The sequence below is a fragment of the Periplaneta americana genome, chromosome 11 (assembly GCF_040183065.1).
Source record: "Periplaneta americana isolate PAMFEO1 chromosome 11, P.americana_PAMFEO1_priV1, whole genome shotgun sequence".
Classification (NCBI taxonomy): Eukaryota; Metazoa; Arthropoda; class Insecta; order Blattodea; family Blattidae; genus Periplaneta; species Periplaneta americana.
In genome coordinates this window covers 179,574,302-179,597,798 of record NC_091127.1, presented here as the reverse complement: position 1 = coordinate 179,597,798, position 23,497 = coordinate 179,574,302, and the positions used below count along the sequence as shown (strand labels likewise).

Here is a 23,497-nt window from a genome sequence, read left to right as displayed (position 1 = left end):
TAACAGGTCTGTAAGTAGCAGTGCTGCCCTTCTTTGCTAAAGCATCCACATTCTCGTTTCCCAGGATTCCACAATGGGATGGTATCCATTGGAAGACAATTCTTTTATTGAGTGATATTAATTGAGAGAGCATTTTAGTTATTTCTGCTGTTTGAGATGAAGGTGTGTGTTTAGAGATGATTGATAGAATAGCTGCTTTGGAGTCTGACAATATAACTGCATTCCTAAATTTATTGATGTGGCATAGAAGATTCCTGAGACATTCACTTATTGCAATGATTTCACCATCAAAACCTGTTGTTCCATATCCAAGAGATCTATAAAGGGAGAAGAGACAGCACGTAACACCTGCACCGGCACCTTGTTCTCTGGAGATCATGGATCCGTCGGTGTATAAATGAAGGCAGTTTTGTGGAGGGTACCTAATATTAATTGTCTCTAAAGACAATTGTTTCAGTATTTCAGTGTTTACTTCTGATTTCAGTATTTCTTCTGTTAAATTTAGATTATATTCTATATTTAATAGAGTTAAAGGGTTTGGTTTAATTTGTAAGTTTTCTTTTAAATTCGGGATATTGATTTTCTGTTTTAATTCTTGAACAATGGATATGAAACTTTTTTGAGTTTTCAATCTACAAAGAGGACTGTATGAATGCCAATTGTTTCCTGGTAATCTGATAAGTTTTTCATATTGAATCAGTGCTTTTTCTTCTATTGTCATTTTGATGCTGTTAATATTAGTGAGGAATCTCATAGAATCTATTGGAGTTGTTTTGATTCCACCAGTAATGAGTCTGAGAGCTTGGTTTTGAACATATTCTATGTCGTTTAGGAAAGGTGAAGTAATTAAAATTTCTCCGCAGTATGTCAGCACTGGCTGTATAAACATTTTGTATGTAGTGTTCAAAGTATTCCTAGAGCATCCCCATTTCTTTCTTGCTAGTCGTTTTAGAAGGGAGAATCTTTTACGAGCTTTTTCAGAAATGTATTTCAAATGGTTGCTCCATGTTAACTTACTATCGAAAATAACTCCGAGATATTTGGATTCATAAGTCCTAGGAAGGTTTTGGCCATTGTATTGGATATTGAATTCTCTTTCTTTTTTACCGAGTGAAAATATTTGGTAGTTACTTTTGCTTAAATTAAGTGTCATCAAATTTGATGTATTCCATTCATGTAGTTGATTTAGAGCTTTAAGAGCAGAATTTTGAATTTTGTCTCTATGTCAGGGGCGTATTTTGCGGACTACCGGGGCTACCGGTGGTGGCCCAAGGAAATTACAAAAGAAAAAGTTTATAATATAACATAATGTAATAATTTTGTATTATTAGTTTTACCATAGTAATTAAAATTAAAGTAATTGTTAGATTTATATGCGCTCTCTGCTCTCGAAAAGAAACAAGTTGTCAAGGTGGCATCGCTGGAGAAACCGCTTGCTACGTGAGGTAGCCTGTGACCGTTTCGCTCACGCTGTCCTTCGCACAACTGCCCGTCCCCCCCGCTCCCTCCTGTTTCCATCGTGCACTGTAGGCGGGCGAGTTGCCGCTCTCGTGATCGGTTTCTTGGCAGGCGCGAAGCAGCAATACACTTAGTACGCTAGCAATTGAATGTGATTGTGTTCTTGCAGTGCATTATTTTAAATCTGTGATTTGTTCGAGTGTCTAAGAGTTATATTAATTGTGAATTATTAAGTTTTGAATTTCCCAATTAAGTGATATTGTGAAAAATATGGCAGAACAAGTTTCTGGAGAGGTTTGTGTTGAAAATGACTGTGTAATAGAAGGTTTATTAAAAGTGCCTTTTAACCGTCGTACATAACAACGAGAAAGTTGAAATTGTCAAAATGGAAAGACCAACTCCTGAGTTAAATTTGTCCATGGACGTAAAAGAAAAACAGCGAGAGTACACACGCCATTTCACTTCAACATCATATGGTAAGTGGAATTGGTTGTGTGGTACTTCTAAACTGTCTAAACTATTTTGCTGGCCATGTTTGTTATTTAGCCGCGAAACTAATGTGTGGTCAAAAGAGGGGTTTTCTAATATGAACTCCCTTCGAACGGCAGTCCTAGAATACGACAAATCAAAAGCTCATATTTGTAGTAGCATGAACTTTGCAAACTTTGGGAAGACAAGAATTGATTTACAGCTAGATAAGCCAAAAGCTCTACACATCGACCAACACAATGCTCTTGTGAAAAAAAAAAATCGGGAGATTTTACTGCATCTTATTAACGCAGTCTGCTTTCTAGGAAAACAAGAATTGGCTTTTCGGGGTCATAACGAGAGTGTGGAATCAGACAATATAGGAAATTATATTGAATATTTAAGTTCCTTAAGTGAATTTGATCATTTACTGGCCAATCATCTTGAGAGTTCAACAGTATTTTGTGGTACTTCTCTCGCAATTCAGAATGACTTAATATTTGCTATAAGTGGGGTTATGATAAAGAACATAAAGCCTTTTGTGGCCATTGTTGTTGATGAAACAAGTTACTGCTCTAATCAGAGTCAATTGTCCACTGTTTTAAGATATGTCGACAGTACTGCCAATGTTCGAGAATGGTTTATAGGATTCACAAATGTCAGTTCGGACAAAACTGCTGCTGCTTTGTTTCAGCATGTGGAAGGTGTTATAGCAGAATACAATGTCGGCAATAAGTTAATTGCACAGACATACGATGGTGCTTCAGTTATGGCGGGAAATATTAATGGCTTAAAAACAAAAGTTCAAGAAAAGTATCCTCAAGCCCTATTTGTCCATTGTTACAGCCATGTTCTCAATTTAGTTTTGCAACAAACTACTTTATCCATTCCAGAATGCCGCATTTTTTTCAAAACACTGTCGGGTTTAGCTGCATTTTTCTCATCATCTCCTAAAAGATCAGAAAACTCAAGGAATTTATGAACAAGAAACTCCCAAAAGTAGCACTAACTAGATTGAATTTTACATCTCGGCTTGTAAATACAGTAAAGGAATACAGAGAAAAACGGACTGCTTTCTTTAAAAATATCATTTGTAATGACTCTGAAGAAAACTGGGATGATGCTGTAAATGTGCAGGCTCAAGGATATTTGAATTTTTTCACACAGTTTCAGAATATATTTCTTCTTGAAGTCTATGCTAGAGTGTTCGCACATACAGATGTGATCTACAATATTCTTCAGACAAAAAGTCTAGACATAGCATACTACTTGCAAGAGGTATCAAAGTTAAAAAAAAAATACTATATCCGAGTTCAGACGTAGTGGGTTTCCGTCCATATGGAGTAATATGGAAAATGAAAATTCTTTGGAAATTACTGACAGATTTTCTGATTATGGAAAGCTTCAGTTCACACATCTTCTAGATTCTCAAAATTTTTCTGCTTATAGAGAAAACTTCCCGAATGAGGCACTAAACAATTATTTCAGTCCTATAACAGTCACTTTGATCAAGTACATTTGAAAAATGAATTAAGTGTAATATATTCAGCAGAAGTCTTTGATTTTTCGAACAAACCTATCCATGAAATATTATCTGCCATATATGAAAACCAGCTGAACCAAGTTATTCCTGAAGTCTTTAAATTGGCAACATTAATTGTGACAATACCAGCTACGTCAGCATCGGTAGAAAGAACATTTTCTGCGTTGAAGAGAATAAAATCCTACTGTAGATCAACTCATACACAAGAACGTTTATCCGGCTTGGCACTAATATCCATCGAAAAGTCATTTCTACAGAAACTTTGCAAGTGACCCAACTGTAATTTCAAGGACGAAGTCATCAACGTATTTTCGTCCCAATCAAGACGTCTGGAATTCACATAAATATGTAAGGAATTTTATTATAGGGATTTTAAAATATATTTTGTGTAATAATAGGGTCAGTGGTAGCCCAAACCCTTTAACCAGTATACGCCACTGCTCTATGTCTGTAAGATCCGGAAGTCCACAAAACTATATCATCTGCAAATAGTGCTGTTTTCATGTTTGATTCCTCTAATAGGAAGGGTAAGTCATTTATATAAATATTGAATAAAGTTGTGCTGAGGACAGCGCCCTGAGGTAGACCTCGATATGTTTGTCTGTAACTAGAAAGTGAGGTATTGAATTTAGTGGCAATGAATCTTTGACTAAGGAATTCTGATATCCATCTGAACATATTGCTGGAGATACCTAATTTCTGGAGTTTTAGTAATAATTTATTTCTGCAAACAGAGTCATATGCTAACTGAAAGTCAATAAATATTGCCAAGGTATCTTCTTTCTTGTTAAAACTGTCTTTTATTTCTTGGCCGAGGTGTAGGACTTGTTCATTGGTAGGGTGTAGTTGTCGAAAACCGGCTTGTCTTGGTGATAAAAGATTATGGGATTCTAAATACCAAGTTAATCTGTTGGAGATCATGGACTCCATGGTTTTTGCTATCATGCTTAATAGTGCTATTGGTCGATAACTATTAACATCATGAGCAGGTTTCCCTTTTTTGTGAATTGGTACAATGATTGCTTTTTTCCAAGCTGCAGGAATTGAGGTGTTCCATGATAAATTGAAAATGGATAAAAGTACAGACTTGGCTTTTTCCCCCAGATGTTTAAAAAATTCGGAATGAATGTTGTCGGGGCCAGGAGATTTCTTGGTTTTTAAATTTTAATTTCTTTTGATAAATTTGTCAGTTTTTTGATATTGGGATGTAATCTGTGAGAGTTTGAGTAGTGTTTATTAAATGCGTTTGCTATATCTCTACTACATGTTAGTGTTTTGTTATTATGAATAATAGGTTGGCTAGTATTTTCCTGTGTATTGGAAATATTCTTCAGGAATTTATATGTTTTAGCGCTATCGGTTCTGTAATTAATATTTTCAATAAATTTATTAAAACTGTTCTTTTTTGCTGTTATGATTGCTTTTTTAAGAATGGCAGTCTTCTTCCTCCAATATTGAGTATCTTCTGGTGTTTTGCTATGTTCTGCTTTGGTTCTTGCTTTATCTCTATCTTGTTTCAATAAATTCAGGCTTTCTGTCCAGAATGGGGTGTATTTTTTTGGTTTTCCTCGTGGAATGTGCTTTTTTTTTTGCAATTTTAAGAAGAGATTCACAGAATTATTTGTTCAATCTATCTGAATTTGTATTTTCCATTAGTGGTGTGTTGACCTTGAGGTGTTCGTCGAGTTTTAACATAAAATGTAAAAACAGATGAATACAATAATACAAATGAAATAACAATACTGGTAATAATAATAATAATAACAATAACCAATACTAATAATCATCATCATCCTTGCATGTATTGGGCCTAGTGGCCCATTACGGTCTCTTGCCAACGCTTGAACGGTCTGCCCAAGGATCTCTTGCCCACTCTCTCTTCTTACTAAAAAGTCTCTACAATACTAATAATAATCATAATACTATAGAGCAATGCAGCTTAGAAATTTAGAATACATTTACAGTGGAGTCAAGAAATTCACTAATACTGTAGAATGAATGGTTGATTAACCAGTTATACAAAACAGATTTAAATTATATATAACTTGCACAATGTGCCTTTTGTAGTAACTTATTAAACATTTTTATAGCAATAGAATTGAACCATTTTTTGGACTTAATCTAACTCTAGGTTCTGAAAGACAATAATTGTACTTTGTATTATAATGGTGAACTTCTGTTTCAGAGTGATAAGTATTAAAGTTTTTCTTAATTTTCATTAGACATTGAAATATATATAAATTTATGACAGTTAAAAATTTTTCTTGAATAAATAGTGGTCTACAGTGACCGTCATATGCAGACCCTGTTAAAATACATAACTCCAATCTGTCTTAACACAATCATGTTAACAATATATCCTTTATATCTTCTATTTCTCCACATAATAGAGATATAATTTTGTATGTTCAGTTTCTATACTCATAACCTGATCCATGCAAAACCAATTCTAACATTCCTATCATTTATCATTAGGCCTATACATAATATCCTGTAATTTTATATTGAAGTTTTGTTTTTCGCTTAACTAAGCATTTGTTGTTTTTCTATATCACTACAGCTCCCTCTAATAATATTTAAAACATTATTTTCTCTTTTATGATTTTCTCTCCACAGTTGTCTCTGTCCAATTTTATCCAGTTCATTTTTTTAAGTATAGCTCAATTTACTTCATTGCCATTCATTACTAGCACATTCTTACAATTCTGCATGACACATCGCACTTCGCTTTATTATCATACTAGCTGAAAGCACCCGGCGTTGCCTGGGTTTTCCTTCCTGCTTCTATTTTTAATTAAACTGGTTATTAAATTTTCGGAAATCTCGGAAACCTAACTATACACAACCAAAACGAATTGTCTTTACTAAGCTTTCCTCGCCCATAAAGATGAATCTTTACTTAACGTCACTTACATGAATTAATGAACTCCTTAGCCAAATGCCTGCCAGGGTTAACTCAATTTAAAACAGTTGTAAATCACGCACCGAAAAGAAAACATTTCATCATGTGCCTGACGTTAAACTGTTGTTTTAAATTTGTGTATTTATTTATTATTATTTATTTGTTTTTATTTATTTATTTACTTACTTATTTATGTTATTTATTTATCTGGTGTAGTTAAGGCCATTAGGCCTTCTCTTCCACACCACCAGAAATACAAATAAAGGAATAGAAAAGTCAAACTATAAACAAAGTAAAACCGAACGAAAATATAATTCCTTCTCCTCTTTCTGATCAGTTTCAGCATCGAATCAATATATACATATATAATTTAATTTATATTGGAAGATTTTTTTAACTCTTGACCGCTGTACACCCACTTATATCATATCCAGTTTTTTTTAATATAACTTGAAACTATATCTCATAAATTCAGAACATATTATATTAATTCTAATTTTACACACAAAATACAGATACAATATAAACTCGCAATAAGTCATTTTTTAACATAAAGACTAATATTCTGAGAAACGTATAGGCCTACCGGTATTTTAGAAATCAAGAGATTTTTATTTCCACAATGCTTAACATACTAAATTTGCAACGTGAATAACAATATTTTGAGAATTAATACAATGTTATTTTCAGTGGGCTTATGTACATTCACATACTACATTAGCAACATGACAAAAGTATCATTGAATTGCTTATTGATATGTGTAAAAATTTTTTTTTTTTCAATTCTTTGTATAAAATATAGTTGAGGATGTGAAAAACACGCAGTTTTTTAGTTAATGTCTGCAACTTTGAGCGACTGTCCTTGAGCTTCATTTTAATATGGCCATTACAAATGCTAGTGGCATTGAAATTGCAGTTGCTTAAAATTGAATGAGTATCCTAGCAGTACGTGGAATAAAAACATCTCCTTTTATTTTTGCAGTTAATATTGCCAATTCTATTACGTATCATATGAGTTTTTCACACCAATTCTTATTCGTGCATAATTTTGGTGGGTCAATATTTCGCAATAGTACTATTGGTTATTCAATATTACAGTAAGTAAATTATGTGGTAGCAATCCTTGTAGTTTCAAAGAATTCTAGAATTCAGTTGTATAAAACAGTTTGCTCACTATCTACAAAACTGCATCAAGGAATTCATAATACCGTCCTAGACTGCGTAGAGATACTTATTGCATAAATTATCTAGTTTTAGCCTTCATGATCTGTAACAACAATGTAATTTAATTTCGTGTTAAAATTTCCATGGCCTCGTGAAAGTCGATGTTGAATACAACAGACAATAATAAAAAAACAATTGACTATAGAAGATTGCATTTTAGTATTACACATGAATGTTTGACCGTATTTATTTTTATTTTTTATATTTTTAATTAGTTTAACTTCCATTTGCACAATTTTAATGTAGCCTATGTTCTTCTCCTGGTTATGAAGGTTAAATGTGCAAACTTTGGCACATATCGGTCAAAGCGTGTAGATTTGTATAGAGAACATACACACATACATACATACATACCCACATTCAATTTTATATATTAAGATTAATCAGTCACTGATTAATATAATAATTAATTGTTGGTTTTAATTTACAATCATTAGCTCATAAATTGAAGTAAACATGACGCACATTAATTCAGCTAATATGGTGAACATTAAAAAAAATAAGTTGTCATAAAGTATTGCAAGTATCTTACTCGAACTAATGAAAAAGATAAGTATGAGAGTGGTATTCCCTTTAACAATTTATGACATGCTAGACATTGGTAGTGAATCTGAAAATGATTATGTTTGAGAGGAACTGATTACTGAAAGTGAGAGTAATGAATATAATTCAATGAACGAATTTAAACAGTCATCTCTGGGCAGAGGTGGAGAGGGAAGGGAGGTGCGCGCGCGCGAGAGAGAGAGAGAGAGAGAGACGGTGTTCACAGAATATGTTCCTAATAATAAGAGAATACACGCACATAATATTGAAAATAAAACCACAGTGTACGTTGTTCACTGCTCCAAATATCTCTATTCATCACTTTCAAGAAATCATATGTTTACCTGGTCATTCTTAGATGTTCGGACACTTTATCATAAGTGAGGTTTAGATAAGATGCAAATGACAAAACTCGCTGTATCTGATTCGTGTTCTCTTAAAGTCACAAACAGGACAATATTTTTGCGATTTAATTTAATGAAATATTTGATATTCACCTCTGATTGAGGTTCCGGCTGATATGTAGATATATTAGCAGGCAATACATCTCACTTAACTATATGTGTCAGAGGAAGAACAATTGTTTGTATACACCTGAAACCTGATTAGTGTAATATGTAACTAGTCAGCAATGTATGCAAAGAAGGGGGAAAGGAACTGGCCATCCTCCCCCTTTATCTCCTGGCGTAGTTGCCTCATGAGTAATGCTTTGTTGGTGTCACTTGTGGGGTCTAAACCTGTCTTCAGGCATTTGACTAAACAACAACAAACAACATTTGATGTTTTGTATTACCCTAAAAACAAAATTCTTCTGAGTCATAATAATGTCATGATTGTCATCACTGAAATCAACTGACTGCAACTGACGAAAATGTAAGAGACATCACAGCTTTTTGTATGTATGAGCACTGCGTACTTCTTAGTGTTTATTTTGCCATCTACTGCTGCACACATTGCATATCACATCCAATTAAGAGAAGAACATAAAATAATATGTTCATGATCCAGGAACAGCTAAATGGTTCAAGAGCAAAACGAGCAACTATTACCATGTTAATTAGTGATCTTGACTTTAACATTAATCACAGTTGGAGCATGTTCCTTGTCAGTCTTTTTTTTCTGTTTCTTTTACTTTTCTTCCCTTTTTTTCTTTTTTTATATTGCTCCCTTTTCTTTTCATTCACCTTTCTTTGTTTTTTTTTTTTAACCTTACAGAGAGTAAAAGTGGAATTATAATTAAATTTCTAAATCGAGAACTAATAATAATAAAGTGAAACATTAACATTGTAATTGTTGCATGAATATAAAAATATGAATACTTTGTGAAGCTCTACTAGTATAGTAGACATTCGAACCTTCAGGGGGGCAGACTCTAATTCTGACCATTATTTGGTAATTGGAGAACTAAGAGAAAGACTATCAGTAGCCAAGTGAGTAGAGCAACAAGTAAATATTAGAAGATTCAATATTCCGAAATTAAAGGACGAGGAAACTAAGCAACATTATCAGGTCGAAATTTCAAATAGGTTTGCCGTATTAGCAAGTTCCGACGAAGTTGAGGAAGAGTTAGATGTTAATAGCATGTGGGAAAATATCCGAGATAATATCAAAATTGCAGCTGAACAGAGCATAGGTTATTATGAAACTAAGAAAAAGAAACCGTGGTTTGATGAACATTGTTGCATGGTAGTAGAAAGAAGGAAACAGGCAAAATTGAAATTCTTACAGGATCCAGTTGAGGCGAATAGAGATGATTATTTCAATAGAAGACGGGAAGCAAATCGTACACTTAGGAATAAAAAGAGAGATTACTTGAAGGAAAAACTGAATGAGGTAGAAACAAATAGTAAAAATAAAAACATTAGAGATTTATATAAGGGCATAAAGGAATTCAACAATGAATATCAGGAAAGGGTAAACACGATCAAGGATGAGAATGGTGACTTGCTTGCAGACGCTCATTCAATCCTGAACAGATGGAAAAACTATTTTGGACAACTACTAAATATACATAGGCCAAATAGAAATGATCGGGACGAAATTGAAATACAAACTGCTGAGCCATTTATACCTGAACCCACGCTTTCTGAAGTAGAAATTGCGATAGAAAAGCTGAAAAATTATAAGTCTCCAGGTATCGATCAAATTCTAGCAGAATTAATACAAGAAGGTGGAAGCGCATTATCTAACGAAATTTATAAGCTTGTACTTGCTATTTGAGAAAAGGAAATTGTACCAGAACAATGGAAGGAGTCCATAATCATACCTATCTTTAAGAAGGGGAACAAGACTAACTGTAGTAACTTTCGAGGAATATCACTTTTGTTGACGTCGTACAAAATTTTGTCCAATATTCTTTTGAGAAGATTAACTCCATATGTAGATGAAATTATTGGGGATCATCAGTGTGGTTTTAGGCGTAATAGATCAACTATTGACCAGATATTTTATATTCGACAGATAATGGAGAAAAAATGGGAGTATGAGGGTACAGTGCATCAGTTATTCATAGATTTCAAAAAGGCATATGACTCGGTTAAGAGAGAAGTTTTATATGATATTCTTATTGAATTTGGTATTCCCAAGAAACTAGTTCGATTAATTAAAATGTGTCTCAGTGAAACGTACAGCAGAGTTCGTATAGGTCAGTTTCTGTCAGGTGCGTTTCCAATTCACTGTGGGCTAAAGCAAAGAGATGCACTATCACCTTTACTTTTTAACTTTGCTCTAGAGTATGCCATTAGGAAACTCCAGGATAACAGAGAGGGTTTGGAATTGAACGGGTTACATCAGCTGCTTGTCTATGTGGATGACGTGAATATGTTAGGAGAAAATCCACAAACGATTAGGGAAAACACGGGAATTTTACTGGAAGCAAGTAAAGAGATAAGTTTGGAAGTAAATCCCGAAAAGACAAAGTATATGATTATGTCTTGTGGAGAGAATATTGTACGAAATGGAAATATAAAAATTGGAAATTTATCTTTTGAAGAGGTGGAGAAGTTCAAATATCTGGGAGCAACAGTAACAAATATAAGTGATACTCGAGAGGAAATTAAACACAGAATAAATATGGGAAATGCCTGTTATTATTCGGTTGAGAAACTTTTATCATCCAGTCTACTGTCGAAAAATCTGAAAGTTAGAATTTATAAAACAGTTAAATTACCGGTTTTTCTGTATGGTTGTGAAACTTGGACTCTCACTTCGAGAGAGGAACATGGTTAAGGGTGCTTGAGAATAAGGTGCTTAGGAAAATATTTGGGGCTAAGAGGGATGAAGTTACAGGAGAATGGAGAAAGTTACACAACACAGAACTGCACGCATTGTATTCTTCACCTGACATAATTAGGAACATTAAATCCAGACATTTGAGATGAGCAGGGCATGTAGCACGTATGGGCGAATCCAGAAATGCATATAGAGTGTTAGTTGGGAGGCCAGAGGGAAAAAGACCTTTAGGGAGGCCGAGATATAGATGGGAAGATAATATTAAAATGGATTTGAGGGAGGTGGGATATGATGATAGAGAATGGATTAATCTTGCTCAGGATAGGGACCAATGGCGGGCTTATGTGAGGGCGGCAATGAACCTCCAGGTTCCTTAAAAGCCAGTAAGTAAGTAAGTTGTGAAGCTCAATCACATTGTTGACACAGAGTATCACACTAGGTCTTCATAATCATTGGTTTAATCTGGATAACAAATTGAAATATTAGCAGTAACTGTAAGTCCACACTGTTAAAGTAAAGTAGTTTTATAACAGATGGAAATCATTTGCAGGGTGTCAGTTGAATCACGTCGCCACTCATTGGACTCCCAAGTGTCTGTACAGATTGCTGAAGTAACAGCAACACGAAAAGCTGCAGCCACTCCTATGCCTGCAGCAAGTACTGCAACTGTGTCTGGTGGAAGGGGCAGAAAAACTCGCAGTCGAAGACAAAGAAGAGAGTTTGGACGTATTCGAAGTAGTCGTGTGGGACCTCTTTTGATTAGGAGAGGCAGTACAACATCACAAGAAAGTCAGTTAGGAGCACAAGTGAGTTCCGTAATTATATGTGTACATTGCGTTCATTAGAATTCCCAATAAATTTGTATACATTTTTCGAGGACTCTAGAAACATGACAGGGTCAAAATTAAATAATTCTGAAAAATTGTCCGAAATGTGGTTGGATTACATTCTAACTTCGTTTTCATTATTGTTTTATATATATTTTTTATTTCATAATTAATTAAACTATATTTGCAATTATAACATATAGCACATATGGGCGAATCCAGAATAGAGTATTAGTTGGGAGGCCGAGACGTAGATAGGAGGATAATATTAAAATGGATTTGAGGGAGGTGGGATATGATGGTAGGGACTGGATTAATCTTGCTCAGATAGGGACCGATGGCGTGCTTATGTGAGGGTGGCAATGAACCTCCATGTTCCTTAAAAGTCATAAGTAAGTAAGTAAGTAAGTATACATATTTGCAATTATTACTATAATGTCGATATATTACTATGAGTCACACTGAAAGTTTCTGCAAATTGATACACACACACACACACACACACACATACAGGGCTTTCATTTTAAATCTTACCAGTCTAAATAACTAATTATTTAAATTGAATTGAATGTAAACAAAAACACGTCAATTTATATATTGAGGGGGAAGTCTGAAACCAGGCTTAATTGCATTTTAGATTTCATCCCCCAGGCCCTTTAGAAATTTCAAATGGCACCCCGATATTTTTATACTTAAATATGAAAGAACATTCAATTGTTTATGCACCTCATTAATTTATTTCATTTTTATAAGTAATTGTGTCATCATAGGTTTTGTTGCTCTTTCTTACAAATAATATTGTATTTGCTGGTGTAATTTTTCGCAATTTTTTTCCCTCTTTTTGTCTATTAAAAATTGAGGTGCATAAAATACTCAGATTTTTTTAGTGGAGGGCTTTATCTAGATTTTATTCTACTACTATTTAGAGTACGGTAAATAAGTTGTGTGAATGTTTTATTTCAATTTTGTAACAATAAATAGTTTTCATAATTAGCAGTAATTAAATTAATTATAATCGTAATGAGTATGTACTGTAATCTATTCAGTAGTCTATAATAATTAATGAGATCATAGTAGATAATCAATTGATAGTTGATTGATGTGCCCTTGATGCAACTTCATGTTATGATGCCAGCTGCCCAACTACCTATTAAAAACGGTAAAATCATTACTTATTAAAAGCAAAGAACTCACACTGTACTTAATGTTGGTGCGTAAAATATGTGAAGCAAAAACAAAATCCAAAATAACTAATTGTTAAATAATTAGAATGTGCAAAATATGCGGAGGTGTAAATTACACGAGCATATATTATGGTACTTTTTTTTTTTCATATAAATTTGAAAATTATGTAAATTAATATTTCTCAGATATGTTGTCTTTTCCTCTCCCTCAAAAATGTTGCTGTATATGTTGTTAATATTGAAAATATGTATTGAGCAGTTTCGTTTTTGTCTTGTATTTCAGATTCTGTCAGCACTTACTCTAGCAAATACAACTCTTCCATCATTTGTTCCCAATCTAAAGAAACGAAGGACTGGCAATGCAGGTTTGGACAGCTCTAAAGTCATTCTGCCATTCGCCCTGCCAGATCAGAGTCTTGATGTAAGTGATGAAGAACAAAACAGTGATGAGAAGATTTCTGGGACAATAAAAAAATTTGATATCTTTCTTTGTAGGGAAGCTAATGATGTGGATTTGGAGGATATTAATGACAGTGATGAGGAGATCAGTGATGGAATGCCAGCAGAAAACGATATGAAAGTTGTAATAGCAAGTAAGTTTAATGAAGATGAGAATGATGACAGAAATGATGATATTAATAATAAACGGAAAAACAGAAGTACCGAAATTAATGCAAACACTGTAAGTGCAAATGATGGCATCCATATTGAGGAAGATCAGAAAAATTCCATTGTTGATATGGGTTCCCATCATAGTATAAGTGCAGAAGTTGATGATTATCGAAGTAGAACTTCAGAGGGAAACAGGTATAGAAATAACTATGGCGATTGTAAAAACATAAATATACCTGATGAAGTGAAATTGTATCTTACAGAAGGCTCTGATGATGAACCTCCACAAAAATTGAATTTCGTTCCTTCTGTAGATATTGGAGGTGTTTCAGATGGTTCCACGTCATTTTGTCCTGAGCTTTCTCATCTAGTTGTGCAGTCCTCCCATTCAGGTCTGTCACAAGGAAGCCCTCATAACTTTGATGCAAGTAAAACGCGTGTTATATCAGTTACACCCTACAACCAGAGCAACAATGAAGGACGTGAAGTTGGAACTCAGACCACATTGTCAATAGACTGTATCGAGATGCAAGAACTAAAGGGGAAAAATATAATACATCCTTCACCACGAGCATGTGCAAGCCAAAGTACTCGGGTATCTCCACCTTCATCCCGGCCTTCAGTTCCTCGATCATATTCTCACGGTCATTTTGAAAAGAATCAGACTTCACTTGTTAATAAAATAGCTGATAATGTGTTATCAAGTCCAGCAGGTAGAGCACTGAACTACAGTTACAATGTACAGCGTTTAGTGCAGGAACTTTCAGAAGGCAGTCATGCTGGACCTCCAGTCAGGCCGGAGAGGAGAAAGAGTGCTCAGGGCAAGAACAGTGTAAGAAGTAAGAGTGCTGATAACAAGAACGTTGAATTGCAGTGGAATCCGGTTGCATTGTGATGATATAGTTTTGTGGAAAAGTGTCATACATCTAAATTGGCAGGGAAAAAAAAGAATTAAAAACTTTCATGTTTTTAATGGCTTGTGGTAGGTTGTATTTTTCAAGTTTATTATTGATGATCACAGTGACTTTTAAGTTAAATAGAAGTGCCAGGAAATTATAGTTATAGAAAAATTACTAAGCAGTCGTGTTCTGTGTTTGTAGAGACTTTTTAGTAAGAAGATGTCCTTCCAACAGGTTACTAGCCTGGAGGAAGTAAGTCCAGTGGTGGGGTTGCCACCTATAGCCTCTGGACAGGCATGGGAGTACAGCATTTCCTCTGTACTAGATGTAATGGTTATACCGCCATGACTCGGTCCCCAGAGTCCCTGTTAGTTAATTAGCAGGTTGCACTACGAGCAGGTGGGGTTGGGATTTGGATAGGAGAAGTTATGGAATGCACGTCACTACCCCTTACAACCCAAATTACTAGCAGTATTTATTTAAAATCTCAGACTTAACTAGTTTTGAAGTAGGTACCTTAGCTAAATTTCATACAGATATTATATGTTAAAAAGTAAACCTCCTCTTCCAGCATTAACATCATAGTGTCACTGTTATGTATTAAATGTATGATATCTTGTAACAATTAATTGATTATGCTGCACTCAAAATGAATGGACGAGTAAATGTCACAGCCACTGCTTACGTAATATGTACATACAAACTGGCACATAGCACACAAAATACAGCTCTCAATTGGTTCCCACATAATACCAATTCCGTCACTAGCAGCTGTGTTTCATACCACAGAATTGTAGCAGAACACTTGAATATGATTAATGGATACCATTTCCCAACTTTAATGTGTGCATTATGTTAAAATAAATGGTTACCACTCTTGACATTAAAAGACATTCCATACATACCGAGCCACTGCTTTCTCTGTACTTGAATTCATAGAGTAAACGTTTTCGAAAAGAAATAAAAGAAACTTAATAAATTTTACATGCAAACTGTACCTACTCTTACTATTATTCGTCGTCGTCATCATCATCATCTCCTTCAAGGTTCAGACCCTTCGACCTATTCTGCCTCATCAAAATTGGTCTCGCTATCTTTTAACTGGTCTTCCTAGTGACCTCCTTCCTCTAGGATTATAATCTGTGGCTGCTCTAATAATACATGTTGTTGGCATTCTATTTATGTGTTCTTTCCAGTCCTGTTGTTTTGTTCTAATTATTTCTATTATACTTTGTATATTTAGTTCTTCTCTTATATCTCATTCCTCTTTCTATCCAACAAAGTATAGAATCTCAAAACTTCATTTCTCCTGCTGCGATTCTTCATTCATGGTCTTTTGTTAAAGTCCAGCATTTACAACCGTACAAGAATGCAGGGATTGCCATGGCTTTATAAAACTTCAATAAAGTTTCCTTTCACATCTTTTTACCCAAAGTACGGTGAACTGTATCACAAAAATAGTTAAATATATTTAGTTTGTTATCAGTTTCATACTTTTTTCCACAAGTTATAGAACAACCCAAATATTTGAATGTATTAACTTGTTCGATTATTTTACCATCTATAACTATTTTTGCTCTAATTGGGTGCAGTCCTAGAAAAGTAATTGTTTTTGTTTTATTTACAGATAAATCATGTTAAAACTAGTCGCTATTTAATTCAACTTGAAAATCTTACTATTATTATAATGAGATATTGCAATAAATTAAGGTATTATGTACCATTTCCCTGAATATATAATTGAAGAGTAAACAGCAAAGATACAGAAGTCATACAGTAGGGGGAAGTCTTGCAGTACCGATTACTTAAATGTTTTGGGTTATAAATAAAAAAGCATTCAACATTTTGATACACTCTTTTGATATAATGTAAGTATTTATGTATATTAGTGAACTCAATGATAATTACGAAAAAAATTCAGTAATTAATATTAATAAATGTCCATAAAATTGATACAGCAGAAAACTGGCAGGCAGTACCGGTCACATATTACTTTTGACAAAAATCCCATTCATATGTGTCGGACCTCTCAGGAATGCTGGCACAGGCTTTGTGAGCCCACATTTTGCAGAAAGAACATTGGCTCCAATCTTCATCATGAGATTCCCTACAAAAAATTAATTTGGCCGTCATTTTTCTTAGTTGTCTTTCTTGAGCTTTTTGGGAAGAATTTTCCTGATAAGGGGTGTTTCCCATGCAGTAGGCTCTTGGCTACTTTCTTCAACTTTTCATTATTTTTTTCTTCTAGATATGTCTTTAAGGACTGGATGTCAAGACCGCACTTCCTTTAGATTTTCGGCATCAACTAACTTCTCACTTCTTACTGGCATCCGGAATTGGGCTGAACTTGCTGAATTGTTTCCTTTAGGCCTACAACAATGGCATCATTAGGAGTAGACCTACTAGGACTAGTCTCATGATGTGAACTTGCCAACTGTTGGGCTCTCAGTTTCACATTCGAATCCACTGCTATGTCTGTCATCATTGAAGGTAGATAATCGAGCTCTGTGAATACATTGAGATTCAGGGATGAATACCTGTACACTGAAATCCTTTGGTTGCAATTTTAGACATAATTTACATGAAAGAATATGACCAGTACTAATCGACACACAGCGAAACATAAAAATATTGTTTTCTGTAGCATCATTATTTTATGTAAAATGGATCGTGCACAAAAGTAATCCATAAATCATGACTAAATCAAACCAAACAAGATTTATAACGCTACTTATCAAAGTGCCGTGATTTCAATCGATTTAGATTTATCGATTCACACCACAGCAAGCAGAAAAGTGTTCCAACTGACTGTTAGCGAATGAATGCATACAGTGTTGCCAACTCGATTCTTAAAAATCCACTGTGAAGCCGTGCAGAAACCGCTAAATTTCTATATTGTCAATGTAAAATTATATAATTTTGCCGCTGTGAGTACTAAAAATACCCGCTAAATCCCTATATCAGCAATACAAATTTCATAAATTTTACCCGCTAAACTAACGCCGAAAAACGCTAGATCTAGCGGGAAAACCGCTGAATTGGCAACACTGAATGCATATTTAAGTTTGAATTAATTATCGGTGATTTTTGACTGCTAGAAGCAGTGAACACTACATTGCACGTCCTGCTAATTGTTATTGGTATTTAAAAACACAAACTGGCTGGTACTGTATGTTGACCAGTACTGCAAGGCTTCTTCCCCCTATGTTGGAATTTGAAGTGAAAGTAGACTCTAGTTAATGTACAGTATGCAATATGCAGTTGTCAACAGTACTATATGATTTGGATGAAGCAAAATGCCTCACCTGAAAAATTTTATTGTGTGCACTTACAAACTTTGTTGTTTACACTCTTCAATTAAGCATTTTCAAGCAGGCCTAAATTTTCCCTACCCTTTTTTCAAATATGATACGCACTTTGAAAGGTTATCATTTTTACTAACTGATAGGAAACTGCAGTTATAATGCATAAGAAGTGTGTTGCGCGATTTTTCTTGCAGTGGCGAAAAAAAGTTTAATTCTGATTAGTCTGTAGTGTAGTATAATAATAGTAAATGCTACAGTATTTTAGTGTGTGTAAATATATTTTTAATTAGATGTTACAATTAAATTAAAGACCTGAAGAAAATGAAAGTGACTAATTTGAAGGCAGCCAAAGACAGAAGTGTCTGGAAGAGAATTATTGAGAAGGCAAAACTTTCAATTTTGATGTTGTGGTGCCTTAGAATAATGATGATGATGATGAATTAAATTAAAAATTAGGAAGTCATTCTGCTAATTTTTGTGTGATTAGAAATGGTTTACTGCTTTGTAACCTTTTCCAAATCAAAGCACAGTGAATAATATGACATGCCATTTCATAATTTTCCACAAGATGATGAACTAAGAAAAGAGTGTTCTTTAGCCATTTCTTGCCAACAGACAAGTAAGGGACTTTTTGAACACCAAGCACAATATCACGTGTCTGCAAGAAACATTTCAAAGGAGCTGATTTTGGCTTTGGCATTAACTCTACAAGAAAACGTCTGTTTCCTGTGTTTGAGGATTTCATATAACATAAATATTTTTTTTCAAACATACATAAAGGTACGCAAAGGAATGTAACAGAATTGCGAAATGACATTTATCGTGTAAAGAATTGCAGAACTCTATGAAGGACATAAAAATTAGTCACACAAAGCTCAATTGAAAATTAATTCCCAAAACCATTAAATTACAATATAAAAATTAGGAAACAGAATCAGCTTATCGGAAAACTAAGACAGACAATATTAAGTAATTTAAAAGTAAGCTCTGCTGTTTTTAGAAATAAAATCTGGAGAAAAGACACAGAACTGAAAACCATCCAACTTGCCAAAGTAAAAGAAAAAGCTGAAGGAGTTAGTTTGAAAGCAGACTTTTAATTTAACAAATTTAGGCTTTCAGAAAACAAAAATGATGTTGTTGTCTAGTGCCTTCCATTTGGCAATGAAGCCATTAGCAGTCGTGCTTTCCAATACTTTTGAACTGTAGTGGCTTTCATGTAACTGTTTTTTTAAATGTAAATTCCATTAAAACACACTGAAAATTGGCTTAGGCCTACTGTTATTTAACATGTCATCAATAAATCTCAAATAACACTGATGCTTTGCTTATTTATAATCTTCGTACTCAGTCAGTAATGCATAAATTAATCAGACGAATTTAAATGATTTATAATAGAACTAATCTTAATTTTATAGTATGTCAGGACGAACTTAGTGGCTCTGTGACTCAGTCAAACTCTACGTTTATACCAGCTTGTATATATTACATAAGCAGTGATCACAGCTGTAGGTTCGAATCTTTTTTTTAGGATATGGATATTTGTCCTTTTTTAGTATGTTGTCTTACATGGAAGTCTGACATCATAGAAATTTTGCTATACACTTGTGTTATTTTTAAAGTTATAAAAGTGCCTGAAAATCAATAAAACCAAGCACTAATAAGGATAAAAGTCTGAATTTAATAGGAAGAACACTACAACTATTTATGGAAGTAGCGATCATATTTACATTAATGAACAATCGAGAATATAATATTTTTACAATAAAAAGAAATTGGCTTTTACTCCTCAAATCTTCTTTTATTTCCTTTTCTTTTCCATCCACTTGTGTTCCATATCCATCTGCAGGTTTTTTTTTTTTTTTTGCAGCAGAGAAAATGCATGTTTTTCAAATAACAATAACTCAGTAAATTTGCAAGTTAAACAAAATTTAATTACACGGAAATAAAGCGTGTACACTGCAGTTTTGTTGATAATTCTGAATTATCTCCGAAAAATAACATTCGTCAAGTGATACCCTCCCTTCTATATGCAATCTCGCAACCTCACTTCGAAATTCTACATTTTTCTTCCCAACATTAATTTCTTCCTCCACATTAGCGATTTCCAGGTAAATGAAATTTTTCAGTTCCTGGATGTTGTAGAGTTTGTATATGTAAATCTTTGATTTGAGATAATACCAAAAAAACTAATCACATATGGACAAGGCAGGTGAGTGAGGCAGTCAGTGGATATCATTAAAACCGGATGGCAATTACGGACTTGTTTCAGTATAAGTTTCAAAAACAAACAGTCGATACTCTAAGGTCTTTGGCACCATAGCTACTGAAACTGCATAATCAAAGCTGTCTAGTAGCAAGCAGCGGAAACCCCTACCCCTCCTCTTTGTCGAGTACTGGCTGATCAAAAAACATGCGTTTCCTCTGCCGCAGTTTGTAGATTTTTTTTTTAATTTATCCATGGATCAAGGTTGTTAGTGATGCACTGTACATTACATTATAAAATATTGATAATTTTTGTATTAAAATCAGCACACATTTCTAATTGTCATTCTTGCTCTAAAAGATTGAAAATATGTGCAATAGGCCTCTTATGGTTTTTACCTAAATTCTGAAGAATTTCGTATTTGCGGGTTACAATCTTGTTCTGGGCAGCTTTTCAATTAGAGAGTAGTAAACATAACAAGAATTTGATATCTGATTAACAGTTTACCCAGAAAATATAATTTTCACTGATATCAAAACTTCTGTTACAGTATAGCACCGGAGTATTGCTGAACAGTTCTTTTTTTTTAAATGTACAATATATTATAAAGAAATAGTGCCACGTAAATGGCAAATAATTATTTTCTCAGTATATCAACATCATCAGCCATAAAGGTTATAGTCCCAGAAGGACTGTTACGGACCACAAAAGTTTTCAGTTCTCTTCATTGGACATCCAGTTGATCTGCCTCTAGGTTGGTAATGCAGGATTGCACGAGGGATTCTAGACCTAGACATACGCCTCACATACTACGCTAGTTATCTTGATAGTGACATGTCTGCTAGTATAGAGATTAGAGTTGGGTCGATTCGTGAACGAATCGTTCATTCGAACGACTAATAATAAAGAATCGTAAGAATCGATTCGTGGTATCAACGAATCGTCGTTCAAAAGAATCGTAACGAATCGTCGTTCAAACGAATCGTAACGAATCGTCATTCAAAAGAATATGAAGGAATCGGCATGGTATCGTAACCCACGATTCTATTCGTTGTTTGATGTAACCTGTCAACGGACATTTCCGAACCGTGTCGAATGCTCCCGAGCGAGAGTGAAATCAAAATATGTACTGCATTTGTTAAGTATGGAAAATAATGAACACAAACCTGAAATTTGCATAGTTAAATAGAGATGTAATGCAAAAAATGTACTTCATAATAAGGTTCAGTTGATAAATTATAATTTAGAGACATTATCTTGGGTAATTTTGTAGACTAATGGAGTTCATACTGAATGGTTCCAGCCAATGAGAAAGAGACAATCCAATGTCTCGTCTCTTATGCCATCTATGAGAGAGATGTAGAACGTTTTTGTTCTACGCGTGGTTTGCAAAGGAAAGTGTCTTGCGACGATTCAAAAGAATAGTTGGAATCGCAGACTGGGAAGAATCGTGAACTCGTTGACGATTCAAAAGAATAGTTGGAATCGCAGACTGAGAAGAATCGTGAACGAATCGTTAGAATCGATTCGTAATGTGTGATTGAATCGTTGGAATCGACTTCTGAAAAAGAATCGTGTTGCCCAACTCTAATAGAGATCAATTATGTTATTGCCGATGTTCAAATGTTGCCAACCATTGCACTACGAATAATTATGTTTATGCTTTGCTTTGATTAAAATTATACGGTTGATGGTGGCCGGAAAACTCAGTTGGATGTGAACTGGTAAGGTTCAATCCCTTGTGTTAAGTTGCATGGTTGCATCTACATGGTTCAACTTTTCTTTCAATTAACTTTTAGGAGCCGTGCGTCCATTATAGTGGCCAGCTAATATTATGCCCATGACGTGAAATAATATGTTACATATAAAATACGTTGGTACTCTTTAATTTTATATAACATTAAGGATATTGCACTTGATTAAAACAATAAATATTTTTTTCTTAAAAATTAGCAAAATCTCTTGGGTAATATTGATTTCTCTGATTACGTCTACATTGAATTGAAAGAGATTATACACCATGAAATACAAGAAGGCCTATCAGATCTCTAAGACATCATAATGGATGAATAGCAACAATATTTGTTCCAACTCGTACAACAAAGTTTGAATTGAATAAGACCTCAGGAGTCTTTGTGCTCTCGAGCATTTTTTTACTCGCATGACGAAAGTACCAAATGTCATTAAAAGAGCATCATGGTGCTCGCGAGCACCAGGTTGGGAACTCCTGACCTAAAAACAATCAGTTGCTCGCTACCACATCTTCCTACATGCTACTGTTGAATGAAATACGCACCATAGGCTTACTAAATGATGCCCTAAATCAGACGTCTCAATAGGGCCTTCTCAGAGCACTTCCCCCTCCTCCTCTCCCTCTCTCCCTCTCTTTAATGCAAGAGTGGAACAAGATGCGGGAGAAGTTCATGTATCTCCGGATGACGTCATTGACCGCGACGTTTGAATAGACATCTGTAACCGCTACGATTTTGTCTCCATCTCCAAGGAAAGAATGTCCTTAGAAAGCGAAATTGTGGGAGTTGCAAGTTTCAGTGGATAACTGTTACCACTTTATTAATATAAAATTGTTACCTAATTTGAATCAAGACCAGTGTAACAAATACGTATAATGAAGAACTGAAGGACTTGAGAAAAGAATTTGAGAGGACATATCGTAAGAATATGTACCTTAACAATCAAAAATTTTAATTGTAATTTAATTATTATTATTTAATGGAATTTTATTTTATTAAATATAATATGAACTTAAAAAAGAGAGAGATACCAAAAACCATTTACTAGAAATGAAGAGTGCTATTCATAGACATTCGCTAGCCCGCGCTACGAGCGTGCTAAACTAGTCCCGACTAACGACTGTTTACTTGTACAGGATTCATATCATATCGCTAGCACTGGTTTATGAATACGAAAAACGTTAGTTCGCTGATCATCCACCGGAAGGCAGTGCTAAGAATGTCAATGAATACAGCCCGAAGTATTTTGTTGTTTAGTCAACTATCCGAAGACAGTCTGAACTTCACATGTGATATCAACAAGGCACCACTTATGAGGCAACTAGGCAAGGAGATAATGGGTTAGGG

General features: G+C 34.4%; 1 protein-coding gene and 1 long non-coding RNA gene across 4 annotated transcripts in view; one reads left to right on the top strand and one right to left on the bottom strand.

Moving 5' to 3' along the window:
* Positions 1–19,978, top strand: part of smo (smoothened, frizzled class receptor) — a 61,590-nt gene extending 41,612 nt beyond the window's left edge. For all 3 annotated transcript variants that reach the window (XM_069840590.1, XM_069840591.1, XM_069840592.1), the window contains exons 13-14: positions 11,920–12,175; positions 13,664–19,978. In XM_069840590.1, coding sequence (XP_069696691.1) covers positions 11,920–12,175; positions 13,664–14,887 — 1,480 coding nt within the window. In that variant the 3' untranslated portion in view covers positions 14,888–19,978. The remainder of the gene's footprint in view (positions 1–11,919; positions 12,176–13,663) is intronic.
* LOC138709658 (uncharacterized) overlaps positions 1–21,247 on the bottom strand; it is a 38,740-nt gene extending 17,493 nt beyond the window's left edge. The window contains exon 1 of the long non-coding RNA XR_011334989.1: positions 20,798–21,247. This is a non-coding gene — a long non-coding RNA (uncharacterized lncRNA). The remainder of the gene's footprint in view (positions 1–20,797) is intronic.
* Positions 21,248–23,497: the final 2,250 nt, after the last annotated feature.